At 36.5% G+C, this 24740-nt stretch overlaps 1 protein-coding gene and 1 long non-coding RNA gene across 3 annotated transcripts in view; both read left to right on the top strand.

Moving 5' to 3' along the window:
• The window catches only part of LOC138918371 (uncharacterized), a 73445-nt gene that overhangs the window by 1192 nt on the left and 47513 nt on the right, over positions 1-24740 (top strand). The gene's annotated exons all lie outside the window — the stretch shown is intronic.
• Positions 6027-6969, top strand: OR11G9 (olfactory receptor family 11 subfamily G member 9). Its single transcript, NM_001391635.1, is given in 2 exon segments — positions 6027-6531; positions 6533-6969. Coding segments are annotated over 2 exon segments (942 nt in total).

The raw sequence follows: 24740 nt of genomic DNA, 5'->3' as shown, positions 1-24740 counted from the left end.
TATATGGGGTGCCGCCTCAGCATGGCCTGATGAGTGGTGCCATGTCCACGCCCAGGATTCGAACTGGCGAAACCCTGGGCTGCCGCAGCAGAGCACGCGAACTTAACCACTCAGCCACGGGGCTGGCCCCTCATTCTCTTGACATTGTCTTTCACAGAGCAGAAGTGTTTAATTTTAAGGAGGTCCAGCTTACCAATTATTTCTTTCATGGATTGTGTTTGGTGTTGTATCTAAAAAGGCATCACCATACCCAAGGTCATCTAGGTTTTTTCCTATGTTATCTTCTAGGAATTTTATGGTTTTTCACTTTATACTTAGGTCTGTGATCTATTTTGAGTTCATTTTTGTGAAGGGTGAAAGGTTTTAATCTAGATTCATTTTTTTGCATGTGAATGAACGTTCAGTTGTTACAGCATCATTTGTTGAAGAGACTGTCTTTGCTCCATTATATTGCATTTACTCATTTGTCAAAGATCAGTTCACTATATTTCTGGGAGTCTATTTCTGGGCTCTCTATTCTGTTCCATTGATCTATTTGTCTCTTCTTTTTTTGTGTGTGAGGAAGATTGGCCCTGAGCTAACATCTGTTGCCAATCTTCCTCTTTTTCTTTTTTTTTCTGGTAAGGAAGATTGTTGCTGAGCTAACGTCCTTGCCGTTCTTCCTCTATTTTGTATGTGGGATGCATCCACAGCATGACTTGATGAGAGGTGTGTAGGTTTATGCCTGGGATCTGAACCCCTGAACCCTGGGCTGCCACAGCAGAGCATGTGAACTTAACCACTACCCCACTGGCCTGGCCCTAGTTTGTCTATTCTTTTGCCAGTACCACACTGTCTTAATTGCTGTAGCTTTATAGTAGGTGTTGAAGTCAGATAGTATCAGTGCTCCAACTTTGTTCTTCTCCTTCAATATTGTATTGGCTATTCTAGGTCTTTTTCCTCTCCATATAGACTTTAGAATCAATTTGGTGCTGCCCATAAAATAATTTCTGGTATTTTAATTATGATTGCATTGAATCTGTAAGTCAAATTGGGAAGAATTGACATCTTGATAATATTGAATCTTCCTATCCATGAACTTGGAATATCTCTCCATTCATTTAGTTTTTCTTTGATTTTGTTCATCAAAGTTTTGTGGTTTTCCTCATATAGATCTTGTGCATATTTATTAGATTTATACCCAAGTATTTCATTTTTTGAGTTGCTAATGTAAATGGTATTGTATTTTTAATTTCAAAATCTACTTGTTCATTATTGGTATATAGGAAAGCAGTTGACTTTTGTGTATTAAACTTGTATCGTGCAGCCTTGTTATAACTGTTTATTAGTTCCAGGAGGTTTTTTGTTGATTCTTTCAGATTTTCTACATAGATGATCATGTCATCTGCAAAAAACAAGTTTTATATCTTCCTTCTCAATATGTATACCTTTTCTTGTCTTATTGCATTAGCAAGGACTTCCAGTTTGATCTTGAAAATGAGTGGTGAGAGGGAACATTGTTGCCTTGTACCTGGTCTTAGTGGGAAAGCTTTAAGTTTCTCACCATTAAGTGTGATGTTAGCTGTGATAGCTTTCTTTAACTTAGGTTTTCTGACACAGTTCTATCTCCTTCTCCTATAGTTACTCCTAGCTTTGTTCATTTAGATTTAAATTTTTTGTTTACATAATTTGTATCATTTTTCAGAAAGGGTAGAGTATAAATGCGTATGTATATGCATGAATTGTTTTATTCATATATCTAAGAAATTGCAAAACAGAATAACAGAAATATTTCTTCCAGAGGAAATTTTGCATGAAGTTTAACACAAAAGAAGGGAAAAAGAGAGGACTCACTTTTACTGAGTACTTACCATATTTTAGGTATTTTACATACATTATTATTTAGTTTTCACAACTTTATCTATTAGGATAGAACTAGTATATTTATAGATGAGATATCTGGAGCTTTATAAGGTTAAACAACATATCAAAGATCATACAGTTTAGTATATGACACAGCTATAATACAAATAGAGATCAGTCTGAGAAATGAACCAATGCTGTTTTCATACAACACATCATATTAATGAATTTAGCATAATTCTCAATAGTAATCAGGACCATTTAATCCCACATACATAACAAGATTATACTTGCTATTTATCTTCCTTATTACTACTTTATCAGTTTTTATTAAAATAAAATGAGGGGGTATTTCACAAGTTTCTTTCCTCATTAGGGAAATGCAAATCAAAACCACACTGGGATATCACCTCATATCTGTTAGAATGGCTATCATCAAAATGACAAGAAATAGCAAGTGCTGGCGAGAGTGTGGAGAAAAGGGAACTTTTGTATACTGTTGGTGGAAATATAAATTGGTACAGCCACTATAGAAGGCAGTATCGAAATTCCTCAAAAAATTAAAAATAGAACTATTATATGACCCAACAATTCCATTTCTGGGTATATATATATGAAGGAAACAAAATCACTATGTTGAAGAGATATCTGCACTACCATGTTCATTACAGCATTATTTACAATAGCTAAGACATGGAAACAACCTAAGTGTCCACTGATGGATGAATAGATAAAGAAAATGTGAGATATATATATATGTGTGTGTGTGTGTATAATAAAATATTATTCAGCTGTAAAAAAGGAGCAAATCCTGCCATTTGTGACAACATGGTTGAACGTTGAGGTCATTATGCTAAGTGAAATAAGTCAGACACAGAAAGACAACTACTGTATGATCTCACTTATATGTGGAATCTTAAAAAAATGAATTCATCAAAACAGGGAACAGATTGGTGGTTAGTAGGGGAAAAGCAGGGGAAATGGGAGAAAACTAGTCAAAAAATGTATAAACTTCCAATTTTAAGATAAATAAGTTCTGGAGATGTGATATACAGCATGATGACTATAGCTAATAATACTGTATTGCAGATTTGAAAGTTGCTAAAAGAATAGATCTTAAAAGTTCTCAGCACAAGAAGAAAATTTTGTACTATGTATGGGGACAGATGTTAAGTAGACTTATTGTGGTGATCATTTTGCAATATATACAACTATCAAATCACTATGTTGTACACCTGAAACTAATATAATGTTATATGTCAATTATATCTCAATCAAAAAAAAAAGAAAACAAAAGGATACAAAAGTTTGAGTCATCTCTCTCAGCAATGCCTTACTTAAAAGAAGCAAGATCATGCCAACTTTTAGGGACATCGGCTAAAAACAATTTGGAATACCTAAAAGGGCTAGATGAGGAGGTATCTGCTAGACCTTTGACATTTCACCACATGCCCCATGGTTTCCCCTACTTGGAGCTGTTCACCATGAAATGGTATTTACTTACCAGTGTCATACTAGAATCACAGAGCTGGCCTGGGGGGAGAGAAAGCTTTTAACTAAAAAAGGGAGTAACCCTTTTCAAGCTATTTAGTGAGTCAATAGGAAAGAAAATGAGAAATCTGATGACATAACTCTGATATTGACAAATAAGAGAGTCCAGAACTTGCAGACGGACTGAAAAATGAATAAAATTGAATGGAAGGGAATAAGAAGAAAAACAATAATCTCATGTTCCAGCTAAGCTGGTGTTCATGCTGTACTGATTGCACCATAACAGAAACCTTTCTAGAGAACAAAATAAACACCTGCTCTAAGAGTAGTTGAGATGATCATTCACTGCTGGAGAAACTTCGTCCCAGAGGCCAACTAATGGGCTCCTGAGGAAAGAGAATATTTGGGATATGATTGACAATCTTCCCTCATAAATCCTCACTTTTTGAATTCACAGGAGACTGTATCCCTTAGGAGGAGGATAGGTTTCAGACAGCATAGGTAAGTCTCTCTTGTGCACCAAGTATGCCAATTTCTCTCCAAACCTTATTGGTGTTCAGCAGTGTAAGCCCCGTCTCTAGACTGGTGGCTACCAAGGATGCCATTCCCTCATCTTGCCTGCCTTTTGCTGTAGTGAAATTAGAGATTACAAGTCAAATCTGCCAGTTCTATGAGGAGATGGGTTCAGAAGAGATACAAGTAAAGGACTGTTGTTAGGTGTGCTTTTTAGCTTTGCCTTCTTTTGGATGGCTGTAGAAATAATAGCACCTGAAGTTACATGAATGAATGTAGAGAGACTCATCTTTACAGCTAAGAGCGCTGGGAATCAGGGAAGTGAGAGAGACGAGAGGAGGAAGGAGCCTCAATAGTATGTAAATTTTGTCCTTATTAACCAGGAGGTGCACCCAGTCAGAACCAGTTCTTTGGGGGAACAGTATGTTAGCAAAGTGACATCTGGAAATGACTGACAAAGTGGCTATGAGGAACAAGGCAGGAAAAAAACTTCAGCTCTTCCTGTTTTTAGCCACGTTTGGCTCTGCCACAGAGCAGATTGTGAGGAGGTAGAACGACAAGATGATTGAGCACTCCAGATTGGTGAGTTCACTCCCACATAGTTTACAAAGCCACTGACATCCTCATACACATTAGTCACCAGATATTTCTTGCTGCTTTCACTCTTTTCTCATGCTTTCTTTGGCTTCTGAGTTACTCTCAGTTCCTGATACAGAGGAATTATTCACAGCTTTGCTGTGCCAAACATGATCTATTCACAGACTGAAGAGGCTTACAGTTAAGTGTGATGTGGAAAATTCTGAATTTCTCTCATCTCTTGTTTCACTAATTGCAGTTGTCAAGATCATCCTTAAAGTAATGAAATGAAGTGATCTGAAAAGTAACACATTTTGTAAATAATAAATTAATAAATATTCTTAGCTAGAATCCTTAAGAAAAATATCTGGGTCTGTATTCTGTACTTATATTTTCCTGAATAAATATCATCACTCAGTCATGTCATTTTGGGTCACTTAGGTCCAAATGATGACTGTTGATCACTAATGGAGGGGATCCTAAAATAAATTGATACCAAATGACTGACAACAGGAGCTCAGGCTATTTCAATGGTTTTATTTTGCTTTTCTCACCATGGAAGTCACACAAGATCCAAGACTAAGTCTAACTCAGAGAAGGCAGTTTTCACAAAGATTCTCCATCCCCTTCCCAAAACAACTCCAGCCTTCCACATCTATAAAGGAAGGAGGCGACAGAGGAGTGGAGAAATAAAAGAGGAATCCTTGTTCAGAGAGACTCTTTCTGGCTCTCACTGTTTTCCTTGGTTCCCAGAGATTTCTGCTTGGGAGTATCTGACATTTGTAATCCTCTGCATCTATCCATAAACCAAAAGTGTAGAGGCCTTTCTAGGAATCTTGACACCTTGGGTAAAAATCTTGAGCTCCTTACATAATATACCAGATTCATTGATCACTTTTTCTACCTATAAGTAGAGTTTTAACCTAGACCAAGGCTTTAAAGAAGTGTTTTAATTCAACAGGTAAAAGATGGGGCCAAATTGAAAGCCATTATGTAGGTGTCTGGATGTTCAAACTTTTCTTGAGTTAACAAACTTTGATGAATACTGAAGAAAGGATGGCAAATTTGACATTTTTTGTCTCGGTTATCAGATGAGTTTAAGATGCCAACACTTATAGTTTCAATACCGATCCAGAATAAAAGTGAAATGCATAAAGGTTTCAGTGTATTATTTGTTACCTTTCTCCCTCTCCTCCTATGATGCCTAATATTTGTGTTCATGATTCCAAAGATCCAAGTATTTGATATTCTGTGTTCAATATTAAGAGTATTTTGTATCTTATTCTGTAGATACAAATAGATGGTTTTCATATGTATTTATACTTAAGTACCATTATTAATCTTCTCCAAGTTGCTTATTGCATAAGATCCTGCTTTTTACTGTGAGAAAATTCTGAAAGAGAAATGAGAGAGCCCAAAATTCAAAGTCTGATCATATCAAGCACTCTCAAAATTTTACAGTTTTCAATAGTATAGTTAATCATTATTATATAATAGAATAATAGGATCTGAGGGACTTAGGGATTTCTAAAAAGGAAATAGTCCTGAATTTTAGGAAATAAGGTAAGCTTTGTCATTTTTTCCTCTCCACCCTTTAGGAAACCATGAATATGTCAGGAGTCAACACGGTGACTGAATTCATACTCCTGAGTTTTCCCTGCTCCAGAGAGGTTCAGGTCCTCCTCTTCATGCTGTTCTCTGTGTCCTACATCCTGACTCTAGTGGGGAATGGGGCAATCGTCTGTGTGGTGAGGCTGGATCACAGGATTCACACTCCCATGTATATTCTGCTGGCCAACTTCTCATTCCTGGAGATCTGTTACATCAATACCACTGTTCCCAATATGTTAAAGAACTTCCTTTCTGAGACCAAAACCATCTCTTTCACTGCCTGCTTCCTCCAGTTCTACTTCTTCTTTTCCATGGGCACCACTGAGACCTTCTTACTGCCCCTCATGGCTTTTGATCGGTACTTGGCCATCTGTCGGCCTCTCCACTATCCTACCATCATGAGCATTCCTCTCTGCATGAACTTGGTGGCCCTCTGCTGGGTAACGGGCTTCCTCTGCTATCCGGTCCCTATCTATTTTATCACACAACTCCCCTTTTGGCCCCAATACCATTGACCACTTTGTTTGTGACCCTGGTCCTCTTCTGGCCCTGTCCTGCATCCCTGCTCCTGGAATTGAGCTTTCCTGTTCTATTTTGAGCTCTCTTATTATCTTCATCACCTTCTTTTTCATCCTTGGGTCTTATACTCTGGTTCTCAGAGCAGTGTTGCATGTCCCTTCAGCAGCTGGCAGACGTAAGGCCTTCTCCACCTGTGGTTCCCACCTGGCTGTAGTGTCACTGTTCTATGGAACCCTCATGGTCATGTACATCAGCCCAACCTCTGGAAATCCAGCTGGCATACAGAAGATTGTAACCTTGTTGTACTCATCAGTGACCCCACTTGTAAACCCACTGATCTACAGTCTCCGGAACACGGACATGAAGGCTGCCTTAAGAAAAATTCAAATGTGCACAAAAATTAGTCAAAGTGAATGAGAACTCATCAGTGCAAGATCAGAATGATTATTTTTTCCCTATCTGTATTCCTAGTTTAAAAGTAGGTCTTCATTCATTTGCAGCTAGAAATGCAGACACAAATTCATCTATTTCTGCCTAGTCAAGTAATGGACAAGAGTTCACCCAGTTAAAACAGACCTTGTCTTCAAATAAAGATTTGGTAGATGGTAACTTGAGTTAAATGACCTGGATGTCTGAACTTTAGCCTCTTTTCCTACCCTGACCTTCAAAAACTGCCTAGCCTTTTATCTGTGATCACTTACCTGGTCCCTGACCTTATGCTTTGTTGACCTCTATTAGGTGCATCCATTCTTACACTTGGTCTTTTTGGCATAAAGATCTCTGCTCTGCTCCTGCAGAAGAGTGGAGTTTTCACACTTGTTAAGCTCAGAAAAAAGGGAAATTAGTGCCAATCAAAATTGAGCCAAAATTTTTATTTAATTGGCATCCAAAAGACTAATAATGATCTAAAGCACTGTCTCTCAAAATTGTCTGTTTCATAATTATTTGGGGAGCTTTTTAAAAGAGCAGATCCCTGGACTTTTCTCCAAATCTCCTAGATCACAGTCTTTGAAGTGGACCTCAGAAATTTCTATTTTAATGTTAATCAGGTGATTCTGATGCACCTTGACCTTATAGAGCCACTGTTTTAAATAAATATGTGACATGGGCAGAGAAATGAAAATCTGATGTTAGTCAGGAAAAGTGAAAGAAGTTACAATGAGCACTACAAGTGACTGAAAAACTCATGACAATAGCAGTAGAAGTTTCGTTTCCTGCCTTGATTTCCAAGTCTTCCATTTATTAAACAAGGAATAGATTATATTCTTCCTACCTTTTCCTACCTGTGCAAGATAATTAAGATATCTGGAAATAGGTTTACATTTTAAAAGAAGTTTAGCATGTAGTGGCATTAGAATTTGGGTTAGTTTCATGTGAAGGAAGGTTGAGTTGAACACATAGCCCTAAAGAGGTAAAAGCAGACAGAGAGCAAAAGTCAGTGATTCTAAGATGCTGAGATTAAGACAGGTTCAGAGGCATTTGATGATAGCTTCAGGTTATTGGGCCAAACAATTGGTCAAATGTAAATTGATCAGTTGGTATGTGGGATTGGTGCATTTCATTCATTCAATAAACAATTATTTACCTGTTTGATGTGCCCTGAATTACATTTATGTAGAAGACAAAGTCCCTGCCTCTGTAAAACTTACATTCTAGTGAGGGAGACAGATAATAAGCACATGAATGCATAAACATATAATTCCCGAAGTTGTAAGTAATATAAAAAGAATAAAAGAGAATATAAATATAAAAGTTGTTGGGGTAGGATAGGGCATAATTTAGACCGGATGGTCAGAGAATGTTTTTGTGAGGAGGTGATATTTCAAAGTAAGAGTATAAGCCATTCAACAATCTAAGGGAATTAATTTCCATGTAAGTGCAGGTATAATTATGGGGTTTTCAAAGATAATAGAAGTTAATTTTGGCTATCCAGAGGAAAATGGTTTATGAGGGTGGAGAGGTAAGCATTATCAGATCATCTGGAACTTACTAGGACACAATAAAGTGTGTTTTATCTCAATGCTGAGGAAGCGTGTTCAATACTGGGTACTAAGGGGAAGTCAGTAAAAATTCCACCTTAATAAATCCCATCTTAGTAAATTCCGTACCTTCTAAGTAGTTCTTAACTTGGAATTACTTATTCACCAACATGTTTAACTAAAAATGCCTTTACTGTATTCTTCCTTGTTCCATCAAGGATTTGAAATATCCAACAAGCAACATAGAAAAAAAGAGAAAAATGAATTTAAGAAGAAAAAAGTAGAATGAAGGTTTGTGAATCATAAGATCCTGTGCTGGTAAAAAGTCAAGTCCCTGAATGTGTTATGAACTCCCTGTAAAGCAAAGTGAGGAATGGGAAAACATTATGTGTTGTATGATTTTAATTATCTGTGAAAACAAGACAAAACAAACCACAGGATCCTCAGGGGAAGCTAAATTACTGGCTCCTAGTTTTAAAATAATTTCTTTCATGGGGATTCATATATGAGGGAGTCAGAGATATATGAACAGTGGTCTCCCAAATAGTGTTTTATATATATATATATATATATCTGGTTCAGTAGAGCTGCTGCTTATGGCATTCCTCAATAAAATTCAAAAGCATTATGTAGAAGTATAACTCAATAGAAGAAATTCATCCCAGACCTAAGAATTATGGTCTAAATATCACCTTTCTGATGATCTCTCTTAACCCAAAAGTCTGACGCAAAATAACCTAAGAATAAAATTGAGTTAATTACATGCCTACCCAAGTCAAAGATTAATAACTCTTAAATTTGGATACCAAAGTTCTCTTCTGTCATGTAGAAGGTAACTTTGGAAGCGTTTTCACAAGAATGAAAGGAAATGTTGATATGATATATTTGCCTCAAGAAGTTTATTAGATTTCTTTCTCCACTGGAGGTAATTTTCCTATACAGGGCTCTCACACCTGTTTTTTCAAGAAGAGTGAGGGGTTGAAGGAAAGGGTGACCTAGAAATGAAAAAGAGGCAGGAAGTTTTGGGAAGAGTTATTTTTGACGTGATTGAAAGTTAAGGGCAAACCTTTCTCAGTACTGAATTGTTTGAAATTTGATATTAGTTTTCCCATTTACACCCTGTTAGATAGTGTAGTTAAAAGATCAAGTTGGCACATAAATATCTAGGTAATACATAATGTACCTGTACATATTAAACTATATTCTAACCAACATCCATTCCTGATGAAAGTTCTTATCAAACTGAGGATAGATAGAAACTTCTTTGATCTATAAAGAACATTTTAAAAAACCTATAGCTAATATCATATTTAATGGTGAAAGTGAATGCTTTCCCCCTAAAATCAGAGACAAGACAAGAATGTTTGCCCTCACCACTTCCATTCAACCTTGTACTGGAAGTGATAGTGCAAGCAGGCAAAGAAAATAAATAAATGGCACCCAGATTGCTAGAAAGAAGTAAGATTATGTTTCATTAGATGTGAAATGATCGTCTGTGTAGGATATTCAAAGAGATCTACAAATAGGCTGCTAGAACTAATAAGTGCGTTTTGCAAGATTTCAAGATACAAGAACCATACACAACTGTCTCATGTATTTCTATATGCTTGTACTAGTAACAATCAGAAACAGATATAAAAATAATGCCATTTACAATAGCTTCAAAAGTATTAGAGATAAATCTGATAAAAGATGTGTAAGACCTGTGCAATGAAAACTATAAAACTTGACTGAGAAATTAAAGATGTAAATAAATGTAAACATATAACTTGTTCATGGGTTGGAAAACCCAGTATTCTTAAGATATCAGATCTTACCAAAATCATCTGTGGATTCAATGCCATGCTAAGCAAACTCTCAGGAGGCCTTTTTGGTAGAAATTGGCAAGCTAATTTTCAAGTCCATAAGGAAATGCAAAGAACTTAGAGAAAATAAAGTTGGAGGAGTACCAGTACCTCACTTTAAGACTTATTATAAAGCCACAATAATCAAACCAAGGTGGCATTGGCATTAAGTTAAACAAATTGATCAATAGAACAAAATAGAGAGTCCAGATATAGACCAATATATATGGAATATTGATTTTCAACAAAGGTGCAAAAGCAATTCAGTGTAGAAAGGAGGGTCTCTTTAATAAATGGTTCTGGAATAATTGTATATCTATGTCCAAAAATTGAAATCAATATTTCAGTACTTCACAAAGTTCAGAGAAATTAACTCAAAATGGGCCATGGTCCTAAATATAAATCCTAAAACTTTAAAACACCTAAAAGAAAATATAGGGTAAAATCCTTGTGACCCTGACTTAGGCAAAGATTTCTTAAATATGCACAATCCATAAAAGAACAGTTTAATAAATTGGACTCCATTTATATTAAAAATATTTGCTCTTGGAAAGAGGACTATTAAGAAAATGAAAAGACAAGCCACAGAATGGAAGAAATATTTGCAAATCATTTATCTGTTGAATTTGCTTCAGAATATATAAAGAACACTCAAAAATCAATAATAGGAAAACAAATGACCCAATAAAAAATAGAAAAAAGATTTGAACAGACATTGAACAGAATGTATACATATGGCGGATAAGGAAATGAAAATATATTCAACATTGTTAGTCATTAGAGAAATACATGTTAAAACACAGTGAACTGTCAAATTATCAGTATATAAATAGAAGAATGACTAAAATTAAAATGACTGACCATACAAGTGTTGGTGATATAAAGGATATAAAGATGATATAAAGGAACCAGAGCTCTCACACACTGCTAGTGTGAATGTAAAATGTTATAAGCTCTTTGGAAAACAGTTTGGCAGTTTCTTAAAAAGTTAAGCATGCATCTATCATTTGACAAAGCCATTTCACCTCTAGCTATTTACCTAAGAGAAAAAAATGCATGTGCCAAAGACTTGTAGACAAATGCTCCTAGCAGGTTTATTTATAAGAACACAAAACTGGAAACAACCGGAATGTCCATCAACAGATGAGTGGATAAATTCCTCTTTGAGTTGAATCTGTTTGGGGATCCATTAGGTTCATGTACCTGGATGACCATACTTCTCCCAGATTTGGGAATTTTTCAGTCATTATTTCTTTAAATTAGATTTCTGCTCCTTTCTCTACTCCTCTGGGACTCCCATAATGTGCAAGTTGTTTTACTTGATGGAGTTCCATAATCCATATAGGCTTTCTTCATTCTTTTCCATTCTTTTCTCTTTGTCCTCCTCTTACTGGATAATTTCAAATGACATGTTTTTGAGTTCACGATTTCTTTTTTCTGCTTGATCTAGTTTGTTATTGATTCTCTATATTGAGTTTTTAATTTTATTCATTGCACTCTTCAGCTCCAGAATTTGTTTAGTTTCTTTTTGTGATTTCTATCTCTCTGTTGTACTTATTTTGTTTATGTATTGTTTTTCTGTTTTCATTGAGTGGTCCATCCATGTTCTCTTATAGCTTGCTGAGCTCCTTTAAGACAATTATTTTGAATTCTTTATCATGCAGTTCATGGGTCTCCATTTCTTTGGGGTCAGTTACTGGAAAATTATTGTATTCCTTTGAGGTTGTCATGTTTCCTTGATTTGCATTTTCCTTGGAGACTTGTATTACTTTCTTCACATTTGAAGGGGCAGTCACTTCCTTCAGTCTCTCCTGACTGGTTTCAGGAGAGTAATACCTCCGCTAATCAGTCTGACTAGGTATTCTGAGTCTAGCTAGGGATCCATTTTCTATGGATATGCCTTCTCCACCCTTCTTATTCTTTCTTGTGGGAGAATTCTTAAGATGGTATGCCTTTTCTCTATCCTGCACGGGCAGCCAGGTGCTGACAGCCTCCCTTTTTTCTCTAGGGCAGTGCCTTGAAATGCTCAAGTTGTGAGCCTTCTCCCAATTCCACAAAGTTGGGCTGGCTTTCTACATGTGCTTTCTAGCTGTCTGTAAATGTTCACCGTTCCCTGCAGAAGCACATGCCAGGAGCTGGACTTGGGGTTGAGAATGGAAGTGCGTGAAGTGTGTGGAGCATTGGAGGTCTCTGTGGGCTAGATGGGGGGGTGGGGTCTGTAGCTGAGGTGTTCTTAGAGGCTTGTGGGTGGGCTTCTTGAGGGAGTCCTTGATGCGATTAGTTGGGTGAATCATGAAGTGATTAGTAGTGTCCTTTTGATGAGTTCCAAGCCCTGGTTGCTGTGTTCCCATCCTCTCCATGAGTCCTTAGTTTTGCAGATCACCTCAGTATTCTGGGTGGGGTGAGAGAGAATTGGACCTCTTGGACAGTGCCCGACACAGCTTGGGGAGCTGGGCTGTCACTTTCCCCTTGCAGGCTGAGGGGCTGTCTCTTGACACTAAGCTGTGCTGCCTTGGGTGATAAGGGTAAAGTGAAACTGTTTTTCCTACCCTCTTCAATAGTCTGTTCTTGTTTTTTTTTGCTTCAGTGGTGTGCTGGAACTTCTCTGCTGGACTCTTGAACTCCCACAAAGGTACTTTTGTCTGTGAGTGACTGTCAAAAATCATTTTCTGTGAGATTATGATGGAGAAAACTCCTATTATTCCATCCTGCTGAATCATTTCCAATTTATCTATTTTTTATTTTTTACTTATTTATTTTTTTGGTGAGGAAGGTGGGGCTGCCGAAGTAGAGCTTACAAATTTAACCACTATGCCTCTGGGCCAGCCCCTGTCTATTTTTTACTTTATTGCTTGAGTTTTGGTGTCATATCTAAAAGTCATTGCCTAATCCAAGGTCACAAAGATTGAAATCTGTTTTCTTCAAAGAGTTTCATAGTTTTAGGTCTTACATTTAGGTCTTTATTCCATTTTGAGTTAGTTTTTTTATTTCGAGTGAGGTAAGGATCAAATTATATTCTTTTGCATGTGATATCCAGTTGTACCAGCACCATTTTTTGAGGAGACTATTCTTTCTCCATTGAATCATCATGGCACGTTGTTAAAAATTAATTGATTGTAGATATACAGGTTTATTTCTGGATTTTCAATTCTATTCCATTGATCTGTATGTCTGTACTCTACCTCTACTATCTTGACTACCGTAGTGTTGTAATAAGTTCTGAAATTGGAAAGTATGAGTCTTTTAACTTTATTCTTCTCTTTTCAAGGTTGTTTTGGCTTTTTTGGGTCTCTTCAGATTCCCTGTGAATTTTAAAATCAGCTTTTCCATTTCTGTAAAATAGGCCACTGGAATTTTGATAGGGATTTCACTGAATCTGTAAATCACTTAGAGGAATATTGCCATTTTAACAATATTAAGATTTCCAATCTATGAACATATGATCTTTCCTTTTGTTTAGATGTTAAATTTCTTTCACAATCTTATATAGTTATCAGTGTATAAGTCTTACATCATCTTGATTAAATTCAATCCTAAGTATTTAATTATTTTTGATGCTGTTGTAAATGGATTTGGTTACTTAATTTTCTTCTCTGGTTTTTCATTGCTAGTGTATAGAAATACAACTGATTTTTGTATATTGATCTTGTACCCTGCAATTTTGCTAAATTCATTTATTAGTTCTAGTGGGTTTTTTTTTGTGGATTCTTTGTGATTTTCTATATATAATTTCACGTTATCTGTGAATAGAGATGACTTTACTTCCTTCTGGTTTGGATGACTTTTATTGTTTTTACTGCCATATTGTACTCGCTAGAACTTCTAGTGCAATGTTAAATAGTCACTACTCAGCATTGTTGATGGAGTTCTTTAAGCAATTAGGGTGAATTGTGAAGTGGTTAGTAGTGTCCCTTTGATGAGTTCCAAGCCCTGGTTGCTCTGCTCCCAGCCTCTCCAACATCCCCCAGTCATGCAGGTCAGCTCAGTATTCTGGGTGGAACAAGAAAGTAGTAGGCCTCTTGGGCAGCATGCCACACAGCTGTGGAAACTGGGAAGCTTTCACATTGTTGTGAAAGCAAGCATCCTTATCCTGTTCCTGATCTTAGGGGGAAAGCTTTCAGTCTTTTACTGGGGAATATGATTTTAGCTGTGGGTTGTTTAATACATGTCCTTTATCATGTTGAGGAAGTTTCCTTATAATCTTAATTTGTTGGGTGTTTTTTATCGTGGAAGGGCGTTGGATTTATCGATTGATTTTTCTGCATGAATTGGGATGATCATGTTTTTTCCCCCTTCATTCTGTTAATGTAGTGTGTTACATTGAATGATTTTCTTATGTTGAATCACTCTTGTATTATTTGGATTTCCTATGTTGAACTGCGCTTGCATCGCACTTGGTGATGATGTCCTTTTATATACTACTGGATTCAATTTGGTAGTGTTTTGTTGAGGATTTTTGTATATATCTTTATTAGTGATATTGATCTGTGGTTTTAATTCCTTTTGATGTCTTTATCTGGTTTGGTATCAGGGTAATGCTGGCCTAAATGAGTTAGGAAGTTTTCTCTCTCTTTATTTTTTAGAAGAATCTAAGAAAGACTGGTGTTAATCTTAAGTGTTTGATAGAGTACATCACTGAAATGATATGTCCCTGGGTTTTCCTTGTTGGGAAGATTTTGATTCCTGATTTGATCTCTCAGCTTATTATAGGTGTATTCAGATTTTCTATTTCTTTTTGAGTGAGTTTTGGTATTTTGTGTGTTTCTAGGAATTTGTGCATTTTGTCTAGGTTATCTAAATTTGTTGGCAAATTGTTCATAGTATTTTTTTATAATCTTTTTTATTTCTCTAAGGTCAATAGTAATGTCCCCACTGTCATTTCTTTCTTTCTCTTTTTCAGTAATTTGAGCATTCTTTCCTTTTTTCTTAGTTCTGCTAAAGGTTTGTCATTTTTGTTGATTTTTTTTCAAAGCGCCAACTTTTGATTTCATTTTCTCCATTATTTCTCTTTTCTCTATTTTGTTTATCTTTGCTGTAATCTTTATTATATTCTTCCTTCTATTAGATTTCAGTTTACTTTGCTTTTCTTCTTCTAGTTATTTGATGTGTAAAGTTAGGTTATTGATTTCTGATCTTTCATTTTTTTATTATAGATATTTGCTGGTATAAATTTTCCTCTGAGAACTGCTCTCACTGCATTCTTTTCTCATTAACATAGATTTAAAATTATTGTTTTATGCATTTGCTTTTTACATCACATAGAAAAAAAGAAGAGTTACAAACCCAAAATGCAAGAATAATGGCTTTTATATTTATTTATGTGATTACTTTTGTCAATGTTTTTTATATCCTCATATGGCCTCAAGTTACTGTCTATTGTCCTTTCATTTTAGGGTTTAGGACTACCGTTAGCATTTTTTTTTGTAGGGCAAGTTTGGCAGAATTCTTGGTTGTTTTTATTTTTAGTTTTAGCACCCTAAATATGTCATCCCACTGCCTGCTGGCCTCTCTGGTTTCTTTTGAGAAATTTGCTGTTAATCTTATTTAGTATCCCTTGTTCATAATGAGTCACTTCTGTTTTTTCTGCTTTCAAGATTCTTTTGCTGTCTTTGTATTTGACAGCTTGATTATAATGTGTCTCAGTGTGGATCTCTTTGGGTTTATTCTACTTGGAATTCATTGAGCTTCTTGGTAGATTCATGTCTCTCATCACTGGGCAGTTTTCGATCATTATGTCTCCAAATATTCATTCCCTCCATTTCTTTCTCTGTCCTCTTCTTCTGGACTCCCATTGTGTGTATATTGATATATTTGATGGTGTCCCACAGGTCTCTTAGATTCTGTTTGTTTTTCGTAATTCTTTTTGTTTCTGTTTCTCAGACGGTAATCTCAATTGACCTGTCTTCAAGTTCAGTGATTCTTCTGCTTGCTCAAATCTATTGTTAAACCCCTCTAGTGAATTTTTCACTTTTGTTATTGTACTTTTTAGCTCTAGATTTTTTATTCTCTTGTATAATTTCTATCTCTTCATTGATGTTCTCTGCTTGGGGAGATTCCCTGGAATATATGGAAGCTCTCAGAGTCCTTATTCTTCAAAGTAACTCACTCTCCAGCTTTTCCTCCCAGGATTTTCAGTGTGTTTCTTGTTTGTCTCAATTCATATCCTTTGCCCTAGATGTCAGTGGCTGGTTCGTTTGCCTTTTAATGTTTTTGAGGAATTCCTTCCACCTAGCTGTTACTTTGCACTGAGATAGTTCCAAGTTAGATGAAATAAAGACAAGCCCTCTGTTGTAGTCCTCCAGGGAGCCCTTAAACAGGTCAAAACTGAAAAACACCTTTTGAGAACAAGGTCAATTCTTCTTTCTCTGGAACCAGGAACATTTACTAGGAATATAGAGTGATATCTTTAAGACTGAGGCTGAACTAAGGAGGAGGGGATGTGGCAAGGGTAAGCTAAAATGCCACAAATCTCTCCTACCATGTTGTATTTGCCTTTTTCTTGATGAAACATTCACTTGGTTGCTTTAAATCTTTGATTATTTTCCAGAGTCCTCCTAAAGCTGATTCTGACAATTTTGGCCAGTTTTTTTTCAGCATTTCTGTAGAGTAATGGGTCTTTGGAGTTCCCTACTCCATCATTCTTATTTAGAGATAAATAAGTGGTAAAGCTGAAGAAAACCAAGGGAATGACTGACACTAAATTCCCCTTTCCCCTTTACTGCATAGAGAGACTGATGTATTTGGGGATAAGCTCACAGGAGGCTTCTAAAGTGTTGGTAATATTCCATATTCTTTATTTGGGTGAAGACAGGCACAGGCATTTCTTTATTTTCTTTAAACTTGCATATACTTTATGTAGACTTTTATGTATGTGTGGTATATTATATAATTTAAAAAAAGATTTGTGATAGATTATTATTATTATTATTATTATTATTATTATTTGTGAGGAAGATTGTTGCTGAGCTAACATCTTTGCCAACCTTCCTCTTTTTTTCTTGAGACTTTTTTTTTGAGGAAGATTAGCCCTGAGCTAACATCTGCCACCAATCCTTCTCTTTTTGCTGAGGAGGACTGGCCCTGAGCTAACATCCAGGCCCATCTTCCTCTACTTTATATGTGGGATGCCTGCCACAGCATGGCTTGCCAAGAAGTGTGTAGGTCCACAAGTGGAATCCGAACTGCTGAACCCTGAGCCACTGAAGCAGAATGTGCGAACTTAACTGCTGTGCCACCAGGCTGGCCCCACCAATCTTCCTCTTTTTGCTTGAAGACGGTTGTTGTTGAGCTAACATCTTTGCCAATATTCCTCTATTTTATGTGGGGGTGCTGCCACAGTGTGGCTTGATGAGCAGTGCTAGGTTGGTGCTCAGAATCCGAACCTGCAAACCCTGGTCCACCAAAGTGAAGCACGTGAACTCAACCACTACACCACTGAGCTGGACCCTTATTTTTGTTGTTAACGAGACCCTTCCCAGAACTTTTTTTAAATAGATTGCGCTATGTGAGAACAAGACACTTTAAAACAAGTGTATCTAGCAATAAGGGAAAAAATAAATAATGATTCATTTACACAAGAGGACAGTACTAAACTGTGACAAAGAATGAAGCATATCTATTTGTATTGACCTGGACAGAAAGCTACAAAATTTTAAGAGAATAAAAAACAAATATGAAATAGTTTGTATAATATAATCAGTTTAAAGAAATCAAAACCATGATATATGTATGCATTTACATGCTTGAATATGTATAGAAACTTTGACTGGTACTACACTTGTTATTGGTGGGAAGTGGAACTCTGAAGATGGAGGGTGGGAATATTTACCCTTACCATTATACTCTTATGTATTGTTTGAAAATTTCATGGCAAGACTATTATTTTATAATAACACCACCTATCAAAATGTAGTTTTAAAAACAGATGTTGTCCTTAAATATTAAAAAATGTGAACAATCATTTAGTGGTTTTTTGACTAAAATATGTTTAATTCTAGTAAGGGCTGATTCAAGAACTAGCTCATTCATCCAATTGTAAAAACTATTCCTTTCCCCACATGCTTACTATGAGTCAGTCAGTTATCATGCTTGATGCTGGGGATAAAAAGATAAGGTACTGTCCTTGTCCTCAAACGCTTATAATCCAGGGGAAGAGACAGACACATAATAGACTAACCTCAAAGAGTCTGTGAGTACAATGATGGAATTTGACCTGGTGTATTCTAGATGCGTTACAGAGGGATACACAGTCCAGCTTGGGGATGTTTGGAAGGCTCTCTGGTGGGCGTGATGTCTGAGTTGAATCTTAATGAAAGAATATGTGTTTGACAGGTGTAGCTACATATTCAACATCTGGTAAATTTCAGCAGTAGGATACTTGTGAGCTGTGGAGTTTTATACCAAATATTGTCTGTTCCTCTTTCAGCTAATTAGTTTAGCTGAATCACTAAAATATTAGTGCTTGATTAAGGCCAAACTATGATGGATAGGTGAAGCTTGTCTTTAGTAGCTTCCTAAGCAGATTTTCTGATTCCTTTTCACCTTTTTTTAGGTCCCTTTACCTACCGTGAAGCATTGTGCTCTTTAGTTGTCCAAGAGGACTTTCAAAGAGATAACTTTTGGTCTTCAGGGGAGGGATTTCTTCTTTCTTAGACTACAGCAATGTTTAAACATTTGTACTTGTAACTGTTTAATTGGATGATTTGGACTTGGTAGGTTGTAAACACAAAGAAATTTTATTTTTTCTCATCATGTCTACTTAAGACACTTTCTGATGTTCTCTTTGTCTCCACCTGTGGATAATATCTTGGGGCAATATTATAGCTTCTCTAATTACTTTTAATATTAATACATTGTCTCCTTATCCAGGTATTGGAAATTCTAGTGCAATCTAGAACCAAAATTTTAATTTTTTTAAAGATTTTATTTTTTTCTTTTTCTCCCCAAAGCCCCCTGGTACATAGTTGTATATTCTTAGTTGTGGGTCCTTCTAGTTGTGGCATATGGGACGCCACCTCAGCGTGGCTCAATGAGTGGTGCCATGTCCGTGCCCAGGATTTGAACTGATGAAACACTGGGCCACCTGCAGCAGAGTGTGCGAACTTAACCACTCGGCCACGGGGCCAGCCCCCAAAATTTTAATTTTTTTATCCAAGTTAAAACATTCCTCAAGACTGAGTCTGACTCAGGCTTGATCTACTTCTTTCCTCTGCCCTTTCACTCCTCCTTTTCCACATAACTACAGTGCTTCTGGTTACTCTAAGTTTGAGGTGGGAGAGAAGTAAAGGAAGAAAGGCTTTTTCTTGAGTGGTATGTTGCCTTACGGGTTAGACAAAAGTTTGTATGTTGATTTTTCTCTCATGGAGTGCTATCTATTTTGGGGGACGGGGAGCTCCCTAAACTTCAAATGATATGATAAACTTCAAACTGATATGAACAATGCTTCATTGACTGGCAACTTATGACTTCTTTCATCCTTGGATTCTGGTGACAAACTCCATACAGGCTCACTTTTGGGCTCGCCTTATCTCTCCAAGTTGTACTTTTGGGTGGAATCCCTTTCAAGATGGTCCAAGTTGATTACCTTCCATGAGCTCTAACAAGAGTAAATGTGAATATTCTAAATTTGCTCTATTATTGGTGGGAATTCAGTTTGTTCCTGTATATCCCATTTCTTTCTGCTCTGCTCTCAGAGCTAGCTCTTTCACAATATTTACGTTTTTTCCCAGTTATGAATCAGGGACAGTGCAGGTGTCCCTCAAACTCTAGAGGACAAGGTCGAGTTTTCAGAGTAGTTCTCTTGATATGATCACAATTCTTCTGATGGGGATTCTATACTAACAGCTCATCAAAGATATTCTTACTCAGGACTTCAATCAAACTCCCAGCCTCCCGTTGTACACTGTTGATGAGCATGATGAGCTAAGACTTGTGAAACTGACTTTACATTCTCTCAGTGTATCCAACATTGATGTGTGTGGTTTCTGCCAAAAATTCAGGAAGACAGGTATTTTATGTATGTCTCTTTCTAAGAAAGTGTTGGACAGCCATGTAAGACAATATCAATTTGATTCATATCTCTTAGAGTTGTGTGGACAGAGATTGTACACTGAAAAGTCAAAACCTACCTGGAGGTAAATATTAAGGTATTTCTTTTAACATTTACCTAATTTATTCTTTCAATATTTTAAAAAATTTTAAATTTATTTTTTATTGTGGTAACATTGGTTTATAACATTATCCAATTTTCAGGTGTACATCATTATATTTCAATTTCTGTGTAGATTACATCATGTTCACTACCCAAAGACTAATTACAATCCACCACCACACACCTGTGCCTAATCACACCTTTTGCCCTCCTCCCTCCCCATTTTCTCCTCAGGTAACCACCAATCTAGTCTCTCTCTCTATGTGATTGTTTGTTGTTGTTTTTATCTTCCACTTATAAATGAGATCATATGGTATTTGACTTTCTCCCTCTGATTAATTTCACTTAGCATAAAACCCTCAAGGTCCATCCTTGTTGTCACAAATGGCTGGATTTAATCGTTTCTTAGGCTGAGTAGTATTCCATTCTGTATCTATACCATATCTTCTTTATCCATTCATCCCTTGATGTGGCCACCTACGTTGCTTCCAAGTCTTGGCTATTGTGAATAATACTGCAGTGAACATAGGGGTGCACGTATCTTTATGCATTCACGTTTTCATGTTCTTTGGATAAATACCCAGCAGTAGAATAACTGGATCTTATAGTAGTTCTATCCTTAATTTTTTGAGGAATCTCCATACTGTTTTCCATAGTGGCTGCACCACTTTGCACTCCCACCAGCAGTGTATGAGAATTCCCTTTTCCCAACATCTTCTCCAACACTTGTTTCCTGTCTTATGGCCATTCAGATGGGAGTAAGGTGATAGCTCACTGTAGTTCTGATTTGGGTTTCCCTGATAGTTAATGATGTTGAACATCCTTTCATGTGTGCCTGTTGGCCATCTGTATATCTTCTTGGAAGAAAAGTCTGTTCATGTCTTTTGCCCATTTTTTAATTGGGTTGTTAGTTTCTTTGTTGTTGAGTTGTATGAGTTCTTTATGTATTTTGGATATTAACCCCTTTCAGATATGTGGTCTGCAAATATCTTGTCCCAATTGTTAGATTGTCTTTTTGTTTTGTTGATGGTTTCCTTTGCTATACAGAAGTTTTTAGTTTGATGTAGTCCCATTTGCTTACTTTTTCTGTTGTTTCCCTTGCCCAGTCAGACATGGTACTTGAAAATGTGCTGCTAAGACCGATGTCAAAGAGTATACTACCTATGTTTTCTTCTAGAAAGTTTCATGGTTTCATGTCTTACATTCAAGCCTTTAATCCACTTTGAGTTAGTTTTTGTGTATGGTGTAAGATAATGGTCTACTTTCATTCTTTTGTATGTGGCTGTCCAGTTTTCCAAACACCATATATTGAAGAGACTTTCTTTTCTCCATTGTATGTTCTTGGCTCCCTTGTTGAAAATTAACTGTCCATAGATGTGTGGGTTTATTTGTGGGGTCTTGATTCTGTTCCATTTATCTGTGTGTGTTTCTGTTTTGGTGCCAATACCATGCTGTTTTGGTTACTATAGCTTTGTAGTATATTTTGAAATCAGGGTGTGTGATACCTCCACTTTATTATTTTTTATCAAGGTTCATTTAGCTATTCGGAGTCTTTTGTTGTTCTATATAAATCTTAGGATTCTTTGTTTTATTTCTGTGAAAAACATTGTTGGAACTTTGATTGGGAGTGCATTGAATCTGTAGATTGCTTTAGGAAGTATGGACATTTCAACTATGTTAATTCTTCCAATCCAGGAGCACAGAATGCTTTCCATTTCTTTGTGTCTTCTTCGATTTCTTTCAATCATGTTTTATAGTTTTCAACGTACAGATCTTTCACCTCTTTGGTTAAATTTATTCCTAGGTATTTTATTCTTTTTGCTGCCATAGTAAATGGGATTGTATTCTTAATTTCTCTTTCTGCCACTTCGTTGTTAGTCTATAGAAATGCAACTGATTTTTGTATGTTGATTTTGTATCCTGCAACTTGACTGTATTCATTTATTATTTCTAAAAGTTTTCGGTGGGTTATTTGTGTTTTTTGTATATAAAATCATGTCATCTGCAAATAGTGACAGTTTCACTTCTTCCTTTCCAATTGGGATCTCTTTTATTTCTTTTCTTGCCTGATTGCTCTGGCTAGAACTTCCAATACTATGTTAAATAAGAGTGGTGCAAGTGGGCATCCTTATCTGGTTCCTATTCTTAGAAGGATAGCTTTCAGTTTTTCTCCTTTGAGAATGATATTAGCTATGGGTTTGTCATATATGGCCTTTATTATGTTGAGGTATTTTCCTTATACTCATTTTATTCAGAGTTTTTATCATAAATGGATGCTGTATCTTGTCACATGGTTTCTCTGCATCTATTGAGAAGATCATGTGATTTTTATGCTTCATTTTGTTACTGTGGTGTATCAGGTTGATTCATTTGTGGGGGTTGAACCATCCCTGCATTCCTGGAATGAATCCCACTTGATCATGGTGTATGATCTTTTTAATGTATTGTTATATTCGATTTGCTAGTATTTTTTTTGAGGAGTTTTGCATTGATGTTCATCAGTGACATTGGCCTGTAATTTTCTTTTTTTGTGTTTTCCTTGTCTGGCTTTGGTATCAGGGTAATGTTGGCTTCATAGAATGAATTAGGAAGCTTACCCTCCTCTTCAATTTTTTGGAGGAGTTTGAGAAGTGTAGGTATTAAATCTTCATGAATGTTTGAAAGAATTCACCAGAGAAGCCATCTGCTCCTGGACTTTTATTTTTTGGAAGGTGTTTGATTACTCTTTCTATCTCCTTACTGGTGATTGGTCTATTCAAATTCTCTATTTCCTCTTCATTCAATTTTGGTAGGTTGTATGATTCTGAGAATGTATCCATTTCCTCTAGTTTATCCAATTTGTTGGCGTATACCTTTTCATAGTATTCCCTTTTAATCCTTTTGAATTTCTAAGATGTCCATTGTAATTTCTCCTCTTTCTTTTTTCTTTCTTTTGTTCAGTGAGAAAGATTGGCCCTGAACTTACATCTGTTGCCGATTTTCTCTCTTTCTTTTTCTCCCCAGATCCCCAGTACGTAGTTGTATATCCTAGTTGTAAGTCATTCTAGTTGTTCTATGTGGGATGTCACCCAGCATGGTTTGGTATTTATTATGGATTTCTGGTTTGTGATTACCATGAAGTTCATATATATTAATGTATGTGTATAGCAATCTTTATTAAGTTGATGGTCTCTTTGGTTTGACCTCTTTCTAAAAGCTCTACTTTTTTATTCCCCTCCTCCTACGTTTTATGTTTTTGATATCATATCTAACCTGTTTGTGTGTGTGTGTGTGTGTATTCTTTACCCTCTTTTCATTGAAATAGGTAATTTTAGTCTTTTGGCATTCATTTTATCTTCATAGGTGATTGATCTGCTACCTTTACTGTATTTTTGTCTTTACCAGTGATTTTATGACTTTTTTTTTGGGATAATTTTCTTATTCCCATTTGTGGTTTTCTCTTTCCCATTAAATAAGTCCCTTTAGCATTTCTTGTAAAACTGTTTTATTGTTGATAAACCCTTTAATTTTTGCTTGTCTGGGAAACTCTTTTCTCTCTCCTTCCTTTCTGAATGATAATCTTGCTGGGATAATCTTGAGTATTCTCGGCTGTAGGTCTTTTCCTTTCATCACTTATATCTATGTATTACATGGGTCAGCTTCTGATCTTGGAGAGGTGGCCTTATGTAAGAGATGCCTTATGAGGCCTGGCAGTATGCTTCCCTCTTGTCACCAGTTCCAAATATTCCAGGAGTGACCCCTGTGTGGGCTCTCTGTGTCCTTCTGTTGTGACAGGATTGCTCTTGCTGCAGGTGCCCAGGAAGTCTAGGCTGTCCCCCTGGTTGGCTGGTTGTAATACTTAACTGTATGTGGCTGCTATGGACCCTTCAATCCTTTTATTGGACATGGGGAGTCCAAGCACAGCTGGCTGCAAGGTCGAATAGCACATTCTTGTTGCAGTTTTTCTGTTAAGTGAGTAGGCCCCCAGTGTGGCTGATTGCTAGGTTCAGGGGCTTACAATTGCTGTAGGCCTCCAGCTTTCAAGGCTCTTGTCAGCTTTCTCAGGATTGTAGCTGAGTAGGCCTGGCCCCAGACATGGGAAGCACCCAATTGTTTCAGGCTTTGGAAGGTGGGGCCAATCCCTATGTGGCTGTTTGAGAAACACAAGACTTCTTCAGCTGACAAGTCTCACCACCCATAGGGCCACACACAGCATCAACACATTCCTGCCTCATG

This window comes from Equus caballus, chromosome 1, assembly GCF_041296265.1.
Source record: "Equus caballus isolate H_3958 breed thoroughbred chromosome 1, TB-T2T, whole genome shotgun sequence".
NCBI lineage: Eukaryota > Metazoa > Chordata > Mammalia > Perissodactyla > Equidae > Equus > Equus caballus.
This window is presented reverse-complemented; position numbering and strand designations above follow the sequence as displayed.